Source organism: Salmo salar, chromosome ssa09 (genome assembly GCF_905237065.1).
Source record: "Salmo salar chromosome ssa09, Ssal_v3.1, whole genome shotgun sequence".
Classification (NCBI taxonomy): domain Eukaryota; kingdom Metazoa; phylum Chordata; class Actinopteri; order Salmoniformes; family Salmonidae; genus Salmo; species Salmo salar.
Window position 1 is genome coordinate 76,261,076 of NC_059450.1, and position 21,308 is coordinate 76,282,383.

The following is a 21,308-nucleotide window of genomic DNA, read 5'->3' on the forward strand; positions in this document are numbered from 1 at the left end:
TCTTCCTCTGGTCTGGTTCAGTCTTCCTCTGGTCTGGTTCAGTCAACCTCTGGTCTGGTTCAGTCTTCCTCTGGTCTGGTTCAGTCAACCTCTGGTCTGGTTCAGTCTTCCTCTGGTCTGGTTCAGTCAACCTCTGGTCTGGTTCAGTCTTCCTCTGGTCTGGTTCAGTCAACCTCTGGTCTGGTTCAGTCTTCCTCTGGTCTGGTTCAGTCAACCTCTGGTCTGGTTCAGTCTTCCTCTGGTCTGGTTCAGTCAACCTCTGGTCTGGTTCAGTCTTCCTCTGGTCTGGTTCAGTCAACCTCTGGTCTGGTTCAGTCTTCCTCTGGTCTGGTTCAGTCAACCTCTGGTCTGGTTCAGTCTTCCTCTGGTCTGGTTCAGTCAACCTCTGGTCTGGTTCAGTCTTCCTCTGGTCTGGTTCAGTCTTCCTCTGGTCTGGTTCAGTCAACCTCTGGTCTGGTTCAGTCTTCCTCTGGTCTGGTTCAGTCTTCCTCTGGTCTGGTTCAGTCTTCCTGCTGACAGTGACCTCATTGTGCGCACCTCGTCTTGTCATTCTGACCAGTCTCAGGGGGGCCAGATGCACCCATATCACACACACACAAATAGACACACACACACACACATACAGGGAGGTGTTTTTCACCTGCCCTGCAGGTCCGTGTTAAGTACCTCAGTGGTGTTCAGTGAATGAAATCAGGGTTTGTAGAGCATTCAGCCCTGCATTACTGCGGTTCCCCTAAATGTGTGATAAAATACTACACACACACACACACACACACACACACACACACACACACACACACACACACACACACACACACACACACACACACACACACACACACACACACACACACACTCACACCCTGTTCCTTGCTCACACTTCTGTTACACAGCCCCAGTCCTGGTGGGCTGTAGGATCTGCTTTGTTTTGCTTAATCTCTTCATCAAGACATAGAGGAATGCTTGAAATCATTAACCTTGGTTGGAGACCACTGACCTGGTTTTCCAACTAAAGCCAGTTGCTTAAATAACCATTAGGGCCCATGTAATCAGGTAGACATTATGGGTCTTCAACACCCCCAGAGTTTTAGAGAAAGACAATCATAGCTCCAAATAGAAGCATGCCATCTCATTATGACACCAAAGGGAGACTACGAACAGTAAAACCAACTTACATAGTCCTTATTTCAAAAGTATCACTTTCACTCTCTCTCTTCCCTCCTCTCCTCCCTCCATACATCAAAGTGCAAAGGGACAGGCACGGTCATTTTTTCACATTTTAGTCATTTAGCAGACGCTCTTATCCAGAGCGACTTACAGTAGTGAATGCATACATTTCATAAATTTTTTTCCCATACTGGTCCCCCGTGGGAATCAAACCCACAACCCTGGCATTGCAAACACCATGCTCTACCAACTGAGCCACACGGGACCAATAGGGTTCGCTTCTGGACACTTCGGTACAATGTACCCTAGGGGATAGTTAAACAGTGAGATGTCCCACTGGAAGGCTTCGGGGGTCAGGGGTCAGAGCTGTAATAGGGTTAAACGGTGTGTAGACAGGATGGCTGGGCCACGTATGGATCCCTTGGGTCTTTTCCCCCGACCACAGGGACCCTGTAAACGCTGCTAGTTTAAAGATGAAGTCTATAGTTATTCATGAAAAACGAAATCAATGTTTTCGTGGTTATTTTCCCAGAGACAGGTGCTGAGTTGAGAGGCGCTTTACTTCCAGATCACATACTGACTGTATGAGAGAATGGAGCTGGAGGGGATGGCTGCTGTTTTACGGGCTCCTAACCAACTGTGTTATTATTTTAGTTTTTTTGCGTTGTTGCTACCATCTCTTATGACTGAAAATAACTTCGCTCAATATGGAAGTGTTCAGATAACGCGGATGCAACGCTACAGAACTGTTTTGCTAGCACAGACTGGAATATGTTCCGGGATTCATCCAATGGCATTGAGGAGTATACCACCTCAGTCATCGGCTTCATCAATAAGTGCATTGACGACGTCATCCCCACAGTGACCATACGTACATATCCCAACCAGAAGCCATGGATTACTGGCAACATCCGCATCGAGCTAAAGGCTAGAGCTGCAGTTTTCAAGGCACGGGACACTAATCCGGATGCTTATAAGAAATCCCGCTACGCCCTCAGACGAACCATCAAACAGGCAAAGCGTCAATACAGGATTAAGATTGAATCCTACTACACCAGCTCTGACGCTCGTCGAATGTGGCAGTGATTGAAAACTATTACGGACTACAAAGGGAAACCCAGCCACGAGCCGACCAGATGAGCTAAATGCCTTTTATGCTCGCTTCGAGGCAAGCAACACTGAAGCATGCATGAGATCACCAGCTGTTCCTAACTACTGTGTGATAACGCTCTCAGTAGCAGGATGTGAGCAAGCTCTTTTAAACAGGTCAACATTCACAAAGCCGCGGGGCCAGATGGATTACCAGGACGTGTACTCAAAGCATGCGTGGACCAACTGTTAAGTGTCTTTGCTGACATTTTCAACCTCTCCCTGACCGAGTCTGCAATACCTACATGTTTCAAGCAGACCACCATAGTCCCTGTGCCCAAGGAAGCGAAGGTAACCTGCCTAAATGATTACCACCCCGTAGCACTCACGTCGGTAGCCATGAAGTGCTTTGAAAGGCTGGTCATGGCTCACATCAACAGCATCATCCCGGATACCCTAAACCCACTCCAATTCGCATACCGCCACAACAGATCCACAGATGACGCAATCTCAATCACACTCCACACTGCCCTTTCCCACCTGGACAAGAATGTGAGAATGCTGTTCATTGACTACAGCTCAGCGTTCAACACCATAGTGCCCACAAAACTCATCACTAAGCTAAGGACCCTGGGACTAAACACCTCCCTCTGCAACTGGATCCTGGACTTTCTGACGGGCCGCCCCCAGGTGGTAAGGGTAGGCAACAACACATCTGCCACGCTGATCCTCAACATAGGGGCCCCTCAGGGGTGCAAGCTCAGTCCCCTCAGTCCTGCTCTCTACAGTGATACAGACTATATGAAGTGATGCTCTCTACAGTGATTAAAACTATATGAAGTGATGCTCTCTACAGTGATACAAACTATATGAAGTGATGCTTTCTGCAGTGATACAGACTGTATGCACACACATACACACCAACCAAACGGGCAGGATATATAATGTGTTTCCTCCGTCTCCTTTGGCTCCCTCCTGATACATGTTGGGTTTTCTAACCGTTTGTTATTTACAGTTATTTTGATCTATTTGTTTAGGAGGTCAGTTTATTTACCTACCTCTGTTACAGATGTTTGGTCTTGTCTGGGCAGAGAAAACACAACCCCCTGAATCTGTGTGTGTGTGTGCGTTGTATACAAGACATACCCAGAGACACAGAGAGGATACAAACGCCATAAATGACCATAGCTCTAGGCTGTTTCATGTTGTACTAGAGGGGTGACATCATTGTTGGTTTGGCTAACAGAAACAGTGTCGTCCTTTACTTTATCGAAGTCATCAGTGAGATTTTTAAGCAGCCATTGACTCATTTTATTGGTTGTTCTTTAATGAATCTCTGCATGGAACAATCACTGCTCAAAACACATTGGTTATTTATTTTTTTCTCTCCCTCCCTCCCTCTCTCCCTCTCTCTGTAGGGCCCGCTCGGCATGGATGGCAAACCAGTGAGTATCTATTTGATAGATGAATGAAATATGCTCTCATTGTACTATTTTATTGATTTGAACTCTGTGACTCTCTCTCCTCTTCATAGGGTCTCCCCGGTCCTAAAGGAAGTCAGGTACACTGTCTCATTCCTGCTGTGGTTGTCTTGGTGTTGGGATTGGGAAAACAATGGTAAATTCCACACAGTTCTATGCAAATGTATTTAAGTCTGTGTGAACCAGGTTCATCTTGGAATCTGTAAGCCAGGTGACACATTCCTGCTCGTCATCAATTGTTATGTATTGTCCCAGTTGGGAAATCCAGCCATAGTGAGTTGGTGAGGTCACCATCAGTAACCATCATGTTACACATCCAAAAGTTGTTTCAGCCTCTCAAGACCTACCTGAGGACGGAGCACTGAAACCCCTATTCACTCTGGCCCTAGGCCGCACCCATCAGCCAGTCCCTGGAGATGCACTGCCCAACCCCCTGTCCAACACGCTGCCCAACCCCCTGTCCAACACGCTGCCCAACCCCCTGTCCAACACGCTGCCCAACCCGCTGCCCAACACGCTGCCCAACACGCTGCCCAACCCCCTGCCCAACACACTGCCCAACCCCCTGTCCAACACGCTGCCCAACCCCCTGTCCAACACGCTGCCCAACCCCCTGTCCAACACGCTGCCCAACCCGCTGCCCAACACGCTGCCCAACCCGCTGCCCAACACACTGCCCAACACGCTGCCCAACCCCCTGCCCAACACACTGCCCAACCCCCTGTCCAACACGCTGCCCAACCCCCTGTCCAACACGCTGCCCAACCCCCTGTCCAACACGCTGCCCAACCCGCTGCCCAACACGCTGCCCAACCCGCTGCCCAACACACTGCCCAACACGCTGCCCAACACGCTGCCCAACCCCCTGCCCAACACACTGGCCAACCCCCTGCCCAACACGCTGCCCAACACGCTGCCCAACCCCCTGCCCAACCCCCTGCCCAACACACTGCCCAACCCCTGCCCAACACACTGCCCAATCCCCTGCCCAACACGCTGCCCAACACGCTGCCCAACACGCTGCCCAACCCCCTGCCCAACCCCTGCCCAACCCCCTGCCCAACACACTGCCCAACCCCCTGCCCAACACGCTGCCCAACCCCTGCCCAACACGCTGCCCAACACGCTGCCCAACACACTGCCCAACATACTGCCCAACCCCCTGCCCAACCCCTGCCCAACCCCCTGCCCAACACGCAGCCCAACACGCTGCCCAACACGCTGCCCAACACGCTGCCCAACACGCTGCCCAACCCCCTGCCCAACACGCTGCCCAACCCCTGCCCAACACGCTGCCCAACCCCCTGCCCAACACGCTGCCCAACACGCTGCCCAACACGCTGCCCAACACGCTGCCCAACACGCTGCCCAACACACTGCCCAACCCCCTGCCCAACACGCAGCCCAACACGCTGCCCAACACGCTGCCCAACACGCTGCCCAACCCCCTGCCCAACACGCTGCCCAACCCCCTGCCCAACACGCTGCCCAACACGCTGCCCAACACGCTGCCCAACCCCCTGCCCAACACGCTGCCCAACACGCTGCCCAACACACTGCCCAACACACTGCCCAACACACTCACCACGGAGAAAGGGAGATGGGAAGGGGGGAGGAGGAACCAACGCAGAGTAGAGCGAGAGAGAGAGCGAGATAGATAGAAAGGGAGATGAACAGAGAGAGGGACAGAGAGGGAGAGAGAGAGAGATATTGTATGCCTTTCAACAGAGGCTCTTTAAAAAGTCATTACGACGGGGCCCCTTGCTCAGCCTCGTCTGCTAAGAGAGGTCCCATTTATCCACTGAAACATAAACCACTTACAGGGGACTGAGACCTGTTTGTATAGCATTCCATCCAAACATCATTAATCTGTTGTTTCTTGTTAAAGAAGACATCAAGCTGAGATTGTCCTACAAAGGCACAGCCACCAGAGCTCTGCTGTTAAAGCCAACCAGGTGTGACACAGTCCTTGTTCCAGTGTTTTTACTGAAGGGCCATCTCAGAGGAGGAGGGACAGGACAGAGGAGGAGGGAAAGGACAAAGGGATGTGAGTGGAGGAAGGAAGGAAGGAAGGAAGGAAGGAAGGAAGGAAGGAAGGAAGGAAGGAAGGAAGGAAGGAAGGAAGGAAGGAAGGAAGGAAGGAAGGATGGAAGGAAGGAAGGAAGGAAGGAAGGAAGGAAGGAAGGAAGGAAGGAAGGAAGGAAGGAAGGAAGAGAAACGTAGTAATTGAGGAAAATAATATTTTAATGATTTGTATAAGAGGAGGGAGAGAAGGAGGGAGAGGTGGTAAAGATGAAGGATAGGTGGAGGATAAGGAGTTAGAGAGGAGAGAGAGAAGTTGTCCAGGGCAAAACATTTTGAGAGGAGAGAGAGAAAGAGAGGGAGAATAAGGAGAATAAGGAGAAGTAGAGTGAGGACGTTGGAGACCCACACAGCTTTTTGCCCTGAGCTGAACCTACCATCTCCCCATACCCCTTATCTACCTACTTCCCTCCCTCCCTCCCACCCACCCACCCACCCACCCCCTCTCTCTCTCCCTCTCTCTCTCTTTCTCACTCTATCCTCTTCTCCCCTCACTCTATCCCCTTCTCCCCTCACTCTATCCCCCTTCTCCCCTCACTCTATCCCCCTTCTCCCCTCACTCTATCCCCTTCTCCCCTCACTCTATCCCCCTTCTCCCCTCACTCTATCCCCCTTCTCCCCTCACTCTATCCCCCTTCTCCCCTCACTCTATCCCCCCTTCTCCCTCACTCTATCCCCCTTCTCCCCTCACTCTATCCCCTTCTCCCCTCACTCTATCCCCCTTCTCCCCTCACTCTATCCCCCTTCTCCCCTCACTCTATCCCCTTCTCCCCTCACTCTGTCCCCCTTCTCCCCTCACTCTATCCCCCTTCTCCCCTCACTCTATCCCCCTTCTCCCCTCACTCTATCCCCCTTCTCCCCTCACTCTATCCCCTTCTCCCCTCACTCTATCCCCCCTTTCTCCCCTCACTCTATCCCCCTTCTCCCCTCACTCTATCCCCCTTCTCCCCTCACTCTATCCCCCTTCTCCCCTCACTCTATCCCCCTTCTCCCCTCACTCTATCCCCCTTCTCCCCTCACTCTATCCCCCTTCTCCCCTCACTCTATCCCCCTTCTCCCCTCACTCTATCCCCCTTCTCCCCTCACTCTATCCCCTTCTCCCCTCACTCTATCCCCCTTCTCCCCTCACTCTATCCCCTTCTCCCCTCACTCTATCCCCCCTTCTCCCCACACTCTATCCCCTTCTCCCCTCACTCTATCCCCTTCTCCCCTCACTCTATCCCCTTCTCCCCTCACTCTATCCCCCTTCTCCCCTCACTCTATCCCCCTTCTCCCCTCACTCTATCCCCCTTTCTCCCTCACTCTATCCCCCTTCTCCCCTCACTCTATCCCCTTCTCCCCTCACTCTATCCCCTTCTCCCCTCACTCTATCCCCCTTCTCCCCTCACTCTATCCCCCTTCTCCCCTCACTCTATCCCCTTCTCCCCTCACTCTATCCCCCTTCTCCCCTCACTCTATCCCCCTTCTCCCCTCACTCTATCCCCCTTCACCCCTCACTCTATCCCCCTTCTCCCCTCACTCTATCCCCCTTCTCCCCTCACTCTATCCCCCTTCTCCCCTCACTCTATCCCCCTTCACCCCTCACTCTATCCCCCTTCTCCCCTCACTCTATCCCCTTCTCCCCTCATTCTATCCCCCTTCTCCCTCACTCTATCCCCCTTCTCCCCTCACTCTATCCCCTTCTCCCCTCACTCTATCCCCCTTCTCCCCTCACTCTATCCCCCTTCTCCCCTCACTCTATCCCCCTTCTCCCCTCATTCTATCCCCCTTCTCCCCTCACTCTATCCCCCTTCTCCCCTCACTCTATCCCCCTTCTCCCCTCACTCTATCCCCCTTCTCCCCTCACTCTATCCCCTTCTCCCCTCACTCTGTCCCCCTTCTCCCCTCACTCTATCCCCCTTCTCCCCTCACTCTGTCCCCCTTCTCCCTCACTCTATCCCCTTCTCCCCTCACTCTATCCCCCTTCTCCCCTCACTCTATCCCCCTTTCTCCCTCACTCTATCCCCCTTCTCCCCTCACTCTATCCCCCTTCTCCCCTCACTCTATCCCCCTTCTCCCCTCACTCTATCCCCTTCTCTCCTCACTCTATCCCCCTTCTCCCCTCACTCTATCCCCCTTCTCTCCTCACTCTATCCCCCTTCTCTCCTCACTCTATCCCCCTTCTCTCCTCACTCTATCCCCTTCTCTCCTCACTCTATCCCCCTTCTCCCTCACTCTATCCCCCTTCTCTCCTCACTCTATCCCCCTTCTCCCCTCACTCTATCCCCTTCTCACCTCACTCTATCCCCCTTCTCCCCTCACTCTATCCCCTTCTCCCTTCACTCTATCCCCCTTCTCCCCTCACTCTATCCCCCTTCTCCCCTCACTCTATCCCCCTTCTCCCCTCACTCAATCCCCCTTCTCCCCTCACTCTATCCCCCTTCTCCCCTCACTCTGTTGATGTTTAGGCCAAGGTATGTACAGTTTTTTGTGTGCTCTAAGGCAACAGTGTCTAGATGGAATTTGTATGTGTGGTCCTGGCAACTGGACCTTTTTTGGAACACCATTATTTTTATCTTACTGAGATTTACTGTCAGGGCCTAGGTCTGACAGAATCTGTGCAGAAGATCTAGGTGCTGCTGTAGGCCCTCCTTGATTGGGGACAGAAGCACCAGATCATCAGAAAACCGTAGACATTTGACTTCAGATTCTAGTAGGGTGAGGCTGGGTGCTGCAGACTCTTCTAGCGCCCTCGCCAATTCGTTGATATATATTTTGAAGAGGGTGGGGCTTAAGCTGCATCCCTGTCTCACCCACAGCCCTGTGGAACAAAATGCGTGTGTTTTTTGCCAATTTTAAGTGTGTACATGGATTCATAATGTTATATGTTTTTCTCCCAACACCACTTTCCATCAATTTGTATAGCAGACCCTCATGCCAAATTGAGTCAAAAGCTTTTTCGAAATCAACAAAGCATGAGAAGGCTTTGCCTTTGTTTTGGTTTGTTTGTTTGTCAATTGCGGTGTGGAGGGTGAATACGTGGTAATTTGGTAATTTGGTAAAAAGCCAATTTGACATTTGCTTAGTACATTGTTTTCACTGAGGAAATGTATGAGTCTGCTGTTAATGATAATTCAGAGACTTTTCCCAAAGTTGCTGTTGACCCATATCCCACGGTAGTTATTGGGGTCAAATTTGTCTCCACTTTTGTGGATTGGGGTGATCAATCCTTAGTTCTAAATATTGGGGAAGATGCCAGTGCTAAGGATGATGTCAAAGAGTGTAAGTATAGCCAATTGAAATTTGTGGTCTGTATATTTGATCATTTCATTAAGGATACCATCAACACCACAGGCCTTTTTGGGTTGGAGGGTTTGCGTTTTGTCCTGTAGTTCATTAAATGTCATTGGAGAATCCAGTGAGTTCTGGTAGTCTTTATGATTCTAAGATTTGTATTTGATCATGTATATGTTTTTGTTGTTTGTTCTTTGTTATAGGGCCAAAAAGATTGGAGAAGTGGTTTACCCATACATCTCCGTTTTAGATATATAACTCTTCGTGTTGTTGTTTGTTTAGTGTTTTCCAATTTTCCCAGAAGTGGTTAGATTCTATGGATTCTTCAATTACATTGAGCTGATTTCTGACGTGCTGTTCCTTCTTTTCTGTGGTGTATTTCTGTATTGTTTTAGTGATCCACCATAGTGAAGGCGTAAGCTCAGGTTTTCTGCGTCTCTATGTATTTGGTTGGATAGGTTTCTTTCTTAGGTTGCATTCTTCATCAAACCATTTGTCATTGTTGTTCATTTTCTTTGGTTTTCGGTTTGACATTGTGTTTAATTGTGTTTTGGTAAGTTTCAAAACTATATTCCTTCCATCTATAGCATTTCTTAATATTATTCAGTTCCTTTGGCTTTGATGCCTCATGATTGAGTATTGCTCTGTTCAAGTAGACTGTGATTTTGCTGTGATCTGATAGGGGTGTCAGTGGGCTGACTGTGAACGCTCTGAGAGACTCTGGGTTGAGGTCAGTGATAAAGTAGTCTACAGTACTACTGCCAAGATATGAGCTATAGGTGTACCTACCATAGGAGTCCCCTCCCAGCCTACCATTGACTATGTACATACCCAGCGTCTGACAGAGCTGCAGGAGTTGTGACCCGTTATTGTTGGTTATGTTGTCGTAGTTGTGTCTATGGGGTGATATGGGGGAGGGAATGCTGTCACCTCCAGGTAGGTGTTTATCCCCCTGTGTGCTGTGGGTGTGTACATGTCAGGTTCTTGTCCAGTTCTGGCATTTAGGTCGCCACTGACTAGTACATGGTTGACTTGGGGGGGTGTTGATTGGTTGGGGTGCGGGTGTGGATGGGGGGGGTCCCGCAGGTCTGGGAGAGTCTCGCTGGTCTGGGCGGGGTGTCTGTTGATCTGTTGCTCCTGTGTAGGGTGTTGGGGCTGCGGTTGAGGGCGATGCCCTTTAGGGTCTTGGCTAAGGTTTGCACTGCTGCCTTGTATAACACTTGTGTTTACCAGCATCAAGGAAGGGGTGGAGAAAATCACTTGTGCGTTGGGGAAAGTACAATAGAAGAAGCTTTTTCAATCACTCCCTTGAGTGCTGTGGCCACCCTTTCCTGCTGTGTTCTCAGGCCATTTGTGCCTGTGTGTGTTATTATGGGGCTCCCGAGCGGTGCAGCAGTCTAAGGCACTGTATCTCAGTGCTAGAGGCATCACTACAGACCCTGGTTTGATTCCAGGCTGTATCACAACCGGCCGTGATTGGGAGTCCCATAGGGCGGCGCACAATTGGCCCAGCGTCGTCCGGGTTAGGGTTTGGTTGGAGTAGGCCGTCATTGTAAATAAGAATTTATTCTTAACTGACTTGCCTAGTTAAATAAATGTTAAACAAACAAAGAAACAAACAAAGGTTTACATTCGCTGACTCAGAGTCCTCGTTGTTGTCACGATTCCCACCGACGGTGGCGCCCCCTCCTGCTCGGGTGGCGCTCGGCGGTCGTCGTCACCGGCCTATTAGCTGCCACCGATTCCCTTTTGCTTTTCCCTTTTTTTATTTTGTGACACCTGTGGTCAATTAGCCATTAGAGGGGCTATTTAGTTTAGCTGGCCCGCTCCTGTTCGTGCGGGATTAATGATTGTTTCTTGTGTGACGGCTTGTGTTCATGTCGACGTTGTTGTACGCCGCATGTATTTTCTCCCCTGTGTGTGGGAACATTTGTTTTTTGTGAGTGTATATTAAAAACACCACTACCCTGTGTTCGCTGATTCCTGCGCCTCATTCCTCCTCCACAATTACCAAGCCGTAACAGAATCCCGCACCACGATAGAAGGCATGGAATCAGCGGGAGCAGCGGCCACTCCTCTGCCCTCGATGGAGGAACGCGTACTCCACCACACGACAGTCCTCCATCGCATCGGATCGGCAATGGACCAGATGATGGAGAGGATGGACAGATGGGAGAGAAGTGGTATCCTCTCTCCACCTCCACCTCCCCGATACAGCCATCTTCGCCTCCCATGACGTCTGGCTCTGGCGCGCTTCGTCTGGCGCTCCCGAGGGAGTACGATGGGGCGGCGGCTGGGTGCCAGGGGTTTTTGCTCCAGCTTGAGCTGTACCTGGCCACCGTCAGACCTGCTCCCACGGGGGAGGAGAGCGTGAGTGCCCTCGTTTCCTGCCTGACGGGCAGAGCTCTGGAGTGGGCTAATGCGGTCTGGAACGGTCCAGACTCGGCGAGGGACCACTACCCGGAGTTCACCCGCCGCTTTCGGGCCGTGTTCGACCACCCTCCGGAAGGAAGAGCGGCGGGTGAACGGCTGTTCCACCTCAGGCAGGAGACGAGGAGTGCCCAGGACTTCGCGCTGGACTTCAGGACCTTGGCTGCTGGGGCGGGGTGGAACGACAGGGCCCTCATAGACCACTACCGCTGCAGTCTCCGGGCGGACGTCCGCAGGGAGCTGGCCTGTCGGGACACAGCTCTGTCCCTGGACGAACTGATAGATATGTCCATACGACTGGACAACTTGCTGGCTGCCCGCGGGCGTTCGGAGAGGGTCCTGCCCGTTCCACCCCCGTGCACCCCCCCCTACCCCTATGGAGGTAGGGGGGCCGTGCCAAGGGGCACCGGAGGAGGTGGCTCCTCCTGCACCAGCTGTGGTCGGAGAGGACACACGGCCGACCGGTGCCGGAGGAGCCAGTCTGGGAGTCGAGATGGTAGGCAGAACACTTCTCGGTTACCTCAGGTGAGTCAGCACCAGATTCACCCAGAACCCCCTGTTGGTCATGTGTTTTTACCTGTTTTGTTTACTAAATTTTTTCCCTCTTCCCAGCATAGGGCGCTAGTCGATTCAGGCGCAGCTGGGAATTTTATGGACCGTGGACTTGCCATTAAGCTGGGCATTCCGCGGGTGCCGATAGATTCCCCTTTCCCCGTGCACTCCCTCGATAGCCGACCATTAGGGTCAGGGCTAGTCAGGGAGTCTACGGTGCCACTGGACATGGTAACGCTGGGGAATCATAAGGAACGCATTCGTTTTTTCCTTATTGACTCGCCTGCGTTTCCGGTGGTGCTGGGGGTCCCCTGGCTGGCTGGTCACAATCCCCGTATTTCGTGGAAACAGGGGGTTCTCCAGGGGTGGTCAGAGGAGTGTTCAGGTAGGTGTCTAGGAGTTTCCATAGGTGCCACGTCGGTGGAGAGTCCAGACCAGGTGTCCACCGTGCGCATTCCCCCGAATACGCCGATTTGGCGATCGCTTTTTGTAAAAAGAGGGCGACTAAATTACCACCTCATCGACAGGGGGATTGTGCGATAGATCTCCAGGTTAACGCTGCGCTTCCCAGGAGTCACGTGTACCCCTTGTCACAGGAGGAGACGGCGGCTATGGAGACATATGTCACGGAATCCCTGGGACAGGGGTACATTCGGCCCTCCATCTCACCCGCTTCCTCGAGTTTCTTTTTGTGAAGAAAAAGGAGGGAGGTCTGCGTCCGTGCATTGATTACCGAGGTCTAAACGCTATTACGGTGGGGTTTAGTTACCCACTACCTCTCATCGCTACGGCGGTGGAATCATTTCACGGAGCGCAGTTCTTCACAAAACTGGATCTCAGGAGCGCGTATAACCTGGTGCGTATCAAGAAGGGAGACGAGTGGAAAACCGCCTTTAGTACCACATCGGGCCATTATGAGTACCTCGTCATGCCGTATGGGTTGAAAAATGCTCCAGCCGTCTTTCAATCCTTTGTTGACGAGATTCTCAGGGACCTGCACGGGCAGGGCGTGATTGTATATATCGATGACATTCTGATATATTCCGCCACCCGCTCCGCGCATGTGTCCCTGGTGCGCAAGGTGCTTGGTAGACTGCTGAAGCAAATCAAATCAAATCAAAATCAAATCAAATCAAATCAAATTTATTTTTATATAGCCCTTCGTACATCAGCTGATATTCTCAAAGTGCTGTACAGAAACCCAGCCTAAAACCCCAAACAGCAAGCAAAGCATGTGAAAGAAGCACGGTGGCTAGGAAAAACTCCCTAGGAAAAACTCCCTAGAAAGGCCAAAAACCTAGGAAGAAACCTAGAGAGGAACCAGGCTATGAGGGGTGGCCAGTCCTCTTCTGGCTGTGCAGGGTGGATATTATAACAGAACATGGTCAAAATGTTAAAATGTTAAAATGTTCATAAATGACCAGCATGGTCAAATAATAATAATCATAGTAGTTGTCGAGGGTGCAACAAGCACGTCCGGTGAACAGGTCAGGGTTCCATAGCCGCAGGCAGAACAGTTGAAACTGGAGCAGCAGCACGGCCAGGTGGACTGGGGACAGCAAGGAGTCATCATACCAGGTAGTCCTGAGGCATGGTCCTAGGGCTCATGACCTGAAGCATGACCTATACGTTAAGGCTGAGAAGTGTGAGTTTTCCAAACGAGCCGTCTCCTTTCTGGGTTATCGCATTTCCACCACGGGGGTGGTGATGGAGTGTGACCGCGTTAAGGCCGTGCGTAATTGGCCGACTCCAACCACGGTGAAGGAGGTGCAGCGGTTTTTAGGCTTTGCCAATTACTACCGGAGGTTTATCCGGGGTTTTGGCCAGGTAGCGGCTCCCATTACCTCACTGCTGAAGGGGGGGGCCGGTGCGTTTGCGATGGTCGACGGAGGCGGACGGAGCCTTCAAGAAATTGAAGACGCTGTTCACCGACGCACCCGTGTTGGCGCACCCGGACCCGTCTTTAGCGTTCGTAGTGGAGGTGGACGCATCCGAGGCTGGGGTGGGTGCCGTGCTATCACAGCGCTCGGGTGCGCATTGAAACTCCGCCCCTGCGCTTTCTTTTCGAAGAAGCTCAGTTCGGCGGAGCGTAACTACGATGTGGGGGACAGGGAGTTGCTAGCAGTGGTTAAAGCTTTGAGGGTGTGGCGGCACTGGCTTGAGGGGGCTAAACACCCCTTTCTCATCTGGACCGACCACCGAAACCTGGAGTACATCCGGGCAGCGAGGAGACTGAATCCACGTCAGGCGAGGTGGGCCATGTTCTTCGCCCGGTTTAGGTTTACCATCTCCTATAGACCGGGTTCCCTAAATACTAAGGCCGACGCGCTGTCCCGTCTCTATGACACGGAGGACCGGCCCATCGATCCAACTCCCATCATTCCAGCGTCTAGGCTGGTGGCACCTGTGGTATGGGAGGTGGACGCGGACATCGAGCGGGCATTGGTGTTGGAACCTGCGCCTGCGCAGGTGCCCGTGGGGCGCATGTATGTGCCGCTCGGTGTTCGTGATCGTTTGATTCGGTGGGCGCACACGCTACCTACTGCGGGTCATCCTGGTGAGGCGAGGACAGTGGGGAGTCTAAGGGGGAAGTACTGGTGGCCCACCTTAGCTAAGGACGTGAGGTCCTATGTCTCTTCCTGTTCGGTGTGTGCCCAGAGTAAGGCTCCTAGGCATCTACCAAGAGGGAAGTTACAGCCCCTCCCCGTTCCACAACGACCATGGTCGCACCTGTCCATTGACTTCCTGACAGATCTCCCCCCTCTCAGGGGAACACGGCGATTCTGGTGGTTGTGGATCGGTTCTCTAAGTCCTGCCGTCTCCTCCCATTGCCCGGTCTCCCTACGGCCCTGCAGACTGCGGAGGCCCTATTTACCCACGTCTTCCGGCACTACGGGGTGCCGGAGGACATTGTCTCTGATCGAGGTTCCCAGTTCACATCCAGGGGCTGGAGAGCGTTTATGGAGCGGCTGGGGGTCTCGGTCAGTTTGACCTCCGGTTATCACCCCGAGAGCAATGGGCAGGCGGAGAGGGTGAACCAGGAGGTGGGCAGGTTCCTGAGGTCGTATTGCCAGGACCGGCCAGGGGAGTGGGCGAGGTATATTCCCTGGGCTGAGTTAGCCCAGAACTCACTTCGCCACTCCTCTACTAACATATCACCCTTTCAGTGTGTGTTAGGTTACCAGCCGGTCCTGGCACCATGGCACCGGAGTCAGACCGAGGCTCCTGCGGTGGAGGACTGGGTCCAGCACTCCAAGGAGACCTGGAGAGCCGTCCAGGACTCACTAAAGGAGGCCAGTGCGCGGCAGAAGAGGAGTGCTGACCGCCACCGCAGTGAGGCGCCCGTGTTCGCACCGGGAGACAGGGTCTGGCTCTCGACCCGGAACCTGCCCCTCCGCGTGCCCTGCCGGAAGCTGGGGCCGCAGTGTGTGGGGCCCTTCAAAGTCCTGAGGAGGATAAACGAGGTGTGTTATCGGTTGCAACTCCCTTCCTATTACCGTATTAACCCCTCGTTTCATGTGTCTCTCCTCAGGCCGGTGGTAGCTGGTCCCCTTCACGAAGATGAGGTGCCGGAGGTCCCTCCGCCCCCTCTGGACATCGGGGGTTCCCGGCGTACAGCGTACGGGCCATTCTGGACTCGCGACGCCGGGCGAGGGGCCTACAGTACCTCGTGGACTGGGAGGGGTACGGCCCGGAGGAGAGGTGCTGGGTGCCGGCGGCGGACGTCCTGGACCCATCTATGTTGAGGGGAGTTCCACCACCTCCGTCCGGATCGCCCTGCCCCTCGCCCTCCGGGTCGACCTCGAGGCCGGTGTCGGCGCGCTGCGGGAGCCGCGCGTCAGGAGGGGGGTACTGTCACGATTCCCACCGACGGTGGCGCCCCCTCCTGCTCGGGTGGCGCTCGGCGGTCGTCGTCACCGGCCTATTAGCTGCCACCGATTCCCTTTTGCTTTTCCCTTTTTTTATTTTGTGACACCTGTGGTCAATTAGCCATTAGAGGGGCTATTTAGTTTAGCTGGCCCGCTCCTGTTCGTGCGGGATTAATGATTGTTTCTTGTGTGACGGCTTGTGTTCATGTCGACGTTGTTGTACGCCGCATGTATTTTCTCCCCTGTGTGTGGGAACATTTGTTTTTTGTGAGTGTATATTAAAAACACCACTACCCTGTGTTCGCTGCTTCCTGCGCCTCATTCCTCCTCCACAATTACCAAGCCGTAACAGTTGTCTAATATCATGAGTTTCCACCCATCGCAAACACCCCCCTCTTAACAGAGGGGTAGCGTGTTAAAATAGCACTGCTCCATGCCAGGGGATGGTCTGTGTGGAAGATTAAGTTGCGTATGTTCACATTTTTATAATAGTCAGCAAAAAGTGTTTCCTGATTTTCCATAAGGAGCTTATTTTTGTACTCTTTTCGTGCCTTCTCGTTTTTTACATCCAGAGGGTACTGTATTGTAATGACCTCTGAACAGCGGGAGGGTGCTTTAAAGGCCTCTGCCTTTGGTTGGGGTAGGCTGTGAAACTCTCCTGCCATTGTTGGGCTCAAGGGCTTTGACACCTCTCACTTCACACCTCAGTGCTAATTGAGGTTGCAGTCAGATATGTTCTGACCGAGCAAGCTTAGTAGCCTTAACTTAACATTCAGTCCTTATAAAGTAAAATAAATCATTGTAAAGTATTTTTCTTCTTGGCTTTAAAAGTAGCTTCAGACTAAACATTACTCACTCAGTTCCAGTTTGATGGTGTTTTCAGGTTTCTGTTGTTTGTTTGACAGAGCATTTACTGTATAGCTTGGAAATAGGAATCTTTGGTAGTAGGAATCCTTCCAGGTAATTTTCTCTCTCTCTTACACACACACACACACACACACACACACACACACACACACACACACACACACACACACACACACACAGTGAGGAGCCCAGCTCAACCTGGAGGACATTACTAGCAGATGTCCCCTACAGCTCTCCAGTGCGGTCACAGTGGGTTTCTCCAGTATGGTCCGTCACAGTGGGTTTGTGGTCGTAGTTCGGTCATGAGCCACGTTCACTGTCGCAGTGCCACTTGTCATCCAATTGTTCAGTGTGACTGAGAGGTGGGTGAGAGGATGGCCCGTAGCGAGGATTAGCTCATCGATGAGTCCACTATCCATAGGGGAACTACTCAATCAGTCAACCAGTCAACCAGTCAAATCATCCCCTAACACACACAGCATGACCACATAGCATTAGCTCAGTCAGAGCAGAGAATCAGTGTGCTGTGGCTGCCAACCCCTATGTTTCTATTTAGCCATAATAGCTAATGGTCTCCATACTGAACAACATAGTTCTATTTCATTACATGAAAAGTCTTTCTCTGAGGGAGAGATGGAATAATGGACGTCTTGCACTTTGAATTTGATCTCTCATTACCTCAGAAACCTCTTGACAGGAGTCCTGGAGGCTTTTTACTCCATTGGCAAACGTTAGCGAAGGTTGCTAAATGTTTGCGTAGCCCTTGGGTCATTCTAATACTTTCTCACATTCAGAGACTGAACTATTAACCTGCTCCCTGTGACTTACGGCGAGGGAGATGTCTGTAAGTGACATGGATATGGGGCAATATAATCACCTTGCGGGATTCTGTTTTATCGAAAGCCATCCACTAGCTGCTAGTAGTGAATCAAGGAGATATGAACATTAGGGTTGGAGTTAGATCACCCCAGAGTTGTCTTATTAACTTGAAAGGTCTTGATTACCCACAGATGAGAAGCGGTTTATAATAACTGATTTATCCTGTCTGACCATTATATCTCTCCTCTTCCTCCAGGGACCAGCGGGACCCAAGGGAGATAAGGTATGTTCAAATATAGAATCTTACCTCACTCCCAGCTGTACTGTATTCATGCAGGATTTTTGTGTAACTGTGAATTCCATCCTACGCATTGTACATGTAACCGATGTGAAATGGCTAGTTAGTTAGCGGTGGTGCGCGCTAATAGCGTTTCAATCAGTGACGTCACTCGCTCTGAGACTTGAAGTAGGGTTTCCCCTTGCGTTGCAAGGGCCGCGGCTTTTGTGGCGCGATGGGTAACGATGCTTCGTGGGTGTCAGTGGTTGATGTGTGCAAGGGTCCCTGGTTCGAGCCCAGGTTGGGGCGAAGAGAGGGACGGAACCTACACTGTTACATACACACTGCCTGACAGATGGACACACATGTTCTCAGACATCTTATATCTTACATTCCACGCAGAATACACAAACACCCACACACGCTGTCAATCACCCTCCCACAAACAGTTTTTCACACGTCCCCTATCCAACAGGCTATAGATGACCTGACCTATATGAACAGAGATCTTATATGAGCAGCATCACAGTTCTCACACTGTAACGATGTGCGCTGAGAGGCGGGAAGCAAGCTCAGGGAGTGAGTATTTTAATAAAATAAACGGAACATAATACAAAACAAGAACCACTAACAGCACGCAGACATGGAACAGAAACAATAACGCCTGGGGAAGGAACCAAAGGGAGGGACATATATAGGGAAGGTAATCAGGGAGGTGATGGAGTCCAGGTGAGTCTGATGACGCAGGTGCGCGTAACGATGGTGACAGGTGTGCACCATAACGAGCAGCCTGGTGACCTAGATGCCGGAGAGGGAGCAAACGTGACAGTCACCTCAGGACTTTAACAGGTTTACAGTCCTGTATCTGTGCTGTAGCGTCGTGCTGGTATCACATCCGTCTCTTCTCTATGATGGCCAGATGTTCTCACACACTCTGTCCAGCCCAAGATGTTAGAAACAGATGGCACTGTGTGGACTTGTGTGTCTCTAGCATTATGGAAGCTGTCAGGAATCGTGAATTTGCCCAAGGTGTGGAAATCCTGGATACAAGGATAAAGCAAACAAATTCTATATTTAAAGGTTTATGAAACAAAAATCATGTGCAGCACAGAGGGAGACTAACACGTTCCTTCACAGCAACGTACATTCCAAAGAGAAGACAGTCACTATATCCTTCACCTTTATTAACCAAGTAGGCTAGTGGAGAACAAGTTCTCATTTACAACTGCGACCTGGCCAAGATAAAGCAAAGCAGTGTGACACAAACAACAACACAGAGTAACACATGGAATAAACAAACATACAGTCAATAATACAATAGAGAAAGTCTATATACAGTGTGTGCAAATGAGATGGGATAAGGCAATAAATAGGCCATAGTGGCGAAATTATTACAGTATGGCAAATTAAACACTGGGGTGATAAATGTGCAGAAGATGAGTGTGCAAGTAGCGGTACTGGGGTGCAAAGGAGCAAAATAAATAACAATATGGGGATGAGGTAGTTGGATGGGCTATTTACAGATTGGCTATGTACAGGTGCAGTGATCTGTGAGCTGCTCTGACAGCTATCTCTGTTCTTTTCCAGCTGCCTCCTGGGCCCTGGTCAAAACATCAGCCAACTTAGACGTCTATCACTTTAAAGTGCCTATAGCTGAATTACAGCCATCAGCCTTATCCTCGGGAATGTCACTTAGAATGCCAAGTGATGTTTTCCGGTGACCCCTATCCTCAGGGAGAGGTCACTCAGAGGCCGATACACAGGAGCAGCTGTGTATTATTCCTGCTGATAATAAGAAAATGGTGAATGACAGATTATGCTAAAGTTCCGTAAAATTGTCAGGTGCTCTGTAATCACCATAGATGGCCCTGTTGAGAAAACAAAGCCCAAAATCCCATCAGAGCATCAGCTACCCTCAGCACATGTCCTCTCCTCTCCCAGCTCCCATCCTAGAAGTTGATTCAGAAATCCAGATTTCCTTGGTTCGGCAATGGTTTGATTCCAAGTGGCTTTGGTTTGCACTATCTAGCCTACTGTGGAATCACTACTGTGTAATTTCACTGCTGTCATCTGTTCTAAATCTAGAGCTAAATGTGTGTGTTGATGGTTGTTCTCCTCTTGTGTGTCCTCTATAGGGTGACCAAGGAGATATTGGGCCCAGGGTAAGTCTCTCTCTCTCTCTCTCTCTCTCTCTCTCTCTCTCTCTCTCCCTCTCCCTGCCCCACCTGTTCTCCCTCTCCCTGCAGATTAGAGTAATGGTCCGTCCAAATCAGGACTCAAAGGAGAGGGTAGAGGGTAGACTGAGGATAGAAGGTAGACTAAGGGTAGAGAGTAGACTGAGGGTAGAGGGTAGACTGAGTGTAGAGGGTAGACTGAGGGTAGAGAGAAGACTGAGGGTAAAGGGTAGACTGCAGGTCTGGGACAGGTAGCACGTCCGGTGAACAGGTCAGGGTTCATTAGCCACAGGCAGAACAGTTGAAACTGGAGCAGCAGCATGACCAGGTGGACTGGGGACAGCAAGGAGTCATCAGGCCAGGTAGTCTTGAGGCATGGTCCTAGGGCTCAGGTCCTACGAGAGAGAGAAAGAAGGAGAGAAAGAAAGAGAAAAAGAGAGAGAGAATTAGAGAGAGCATACTAAATTCACACAGGACACCTGATAAGACAGGAGAAATACTCCAGATATAACAGACTGACCCTAGCCCCCCGACACAAACTATTGCAGCATAAATACTGGAGGCTGAGACAGGAGGGGTCGGGAGACACTGTGGCCCCGTCCGACGATACCCCCGGACAGGGCCAAACAGGCAGGATATAACCCCACCCACTTTGCCAAAGCACAGCCCCCACACCACTAGAGGGATATCTTCAACCACCAACTTACAGCACATTTCAGACATGGAATGCAACACACTGTGCTTCTCTCTCTCTCTGCATCTGGTCTATGCTGTCATTGTTGCCTTTTCATGATGTGACATCATCCATCCCTGTATTTAACATCTATTTACTTATCTTATACTTTACTCAGTGCGGGTCCATAATCTTCTACCCTGGGCATATCTGGTCATGGCCTCAGTTATATTAACAGTTTACAGTACTGTATATTTTATTGCACTATGTTAAATGAGTTTACTCTGGGTCAGGTCACAGGTTATGGATAAACATTGTCTCCTACCTACAATTTGAATGAATGCTTCTCTCTCTACTCATCTACTGCTCTTTCTGTCACTGCCTACTTTTGAGATAGGAACTAGGGTGCCATTGGGCCTCACAACCGCTGTCTCTCATTCACTTCTCTCTCTAGGCCACACACTGGTGTGTGTGAATGAAGGAGATATCGCTATTACATGTTAACAGGACAAACACAGTGGTATTTAGACTGCTGCTTTGCAAAGACGGTATTTA

The 21,308-nt window shown here is 51.1% G+C and overlaps 1 protein-coding gene across 3 annotated transcripts in view; it reads left to right on the top strand.

The window, feature by feature from the left end:
• LOC106611943 (collagen alpha-1(XXIII) chain) overlaps positions 1 to 21,308 on the top strand; it is a 265,001-nt gene that overhangs the window by 203,212 nt on the left and 40,481 nt on the right. For all 3 annotated transcript variants that reach the window (XM_045724032.1, XM_014212635.2, XM_045724033.1), the window contains exons 6-9: positions 3,675 to 3,701; positions 3,791 to 3,817; positions 17,886 to 17,912; positions 20,042 to 20,068. In XM_045724032.1, coding sequence (XP_045579988.1) covers positions 3,675 to 3,701; positions 3,791 to 3,817; positions 17,886 to 17,912; positions 20,042 to 20,068 — 108 coding nt within the window. The remainder of the gene's footprint in view (positions 1 to 3,674; positions 3,702 to 3,790; positions 3,818 to 17,885; positions 17,913 to 20,041; positions 20,069 to 21,308) is intronic.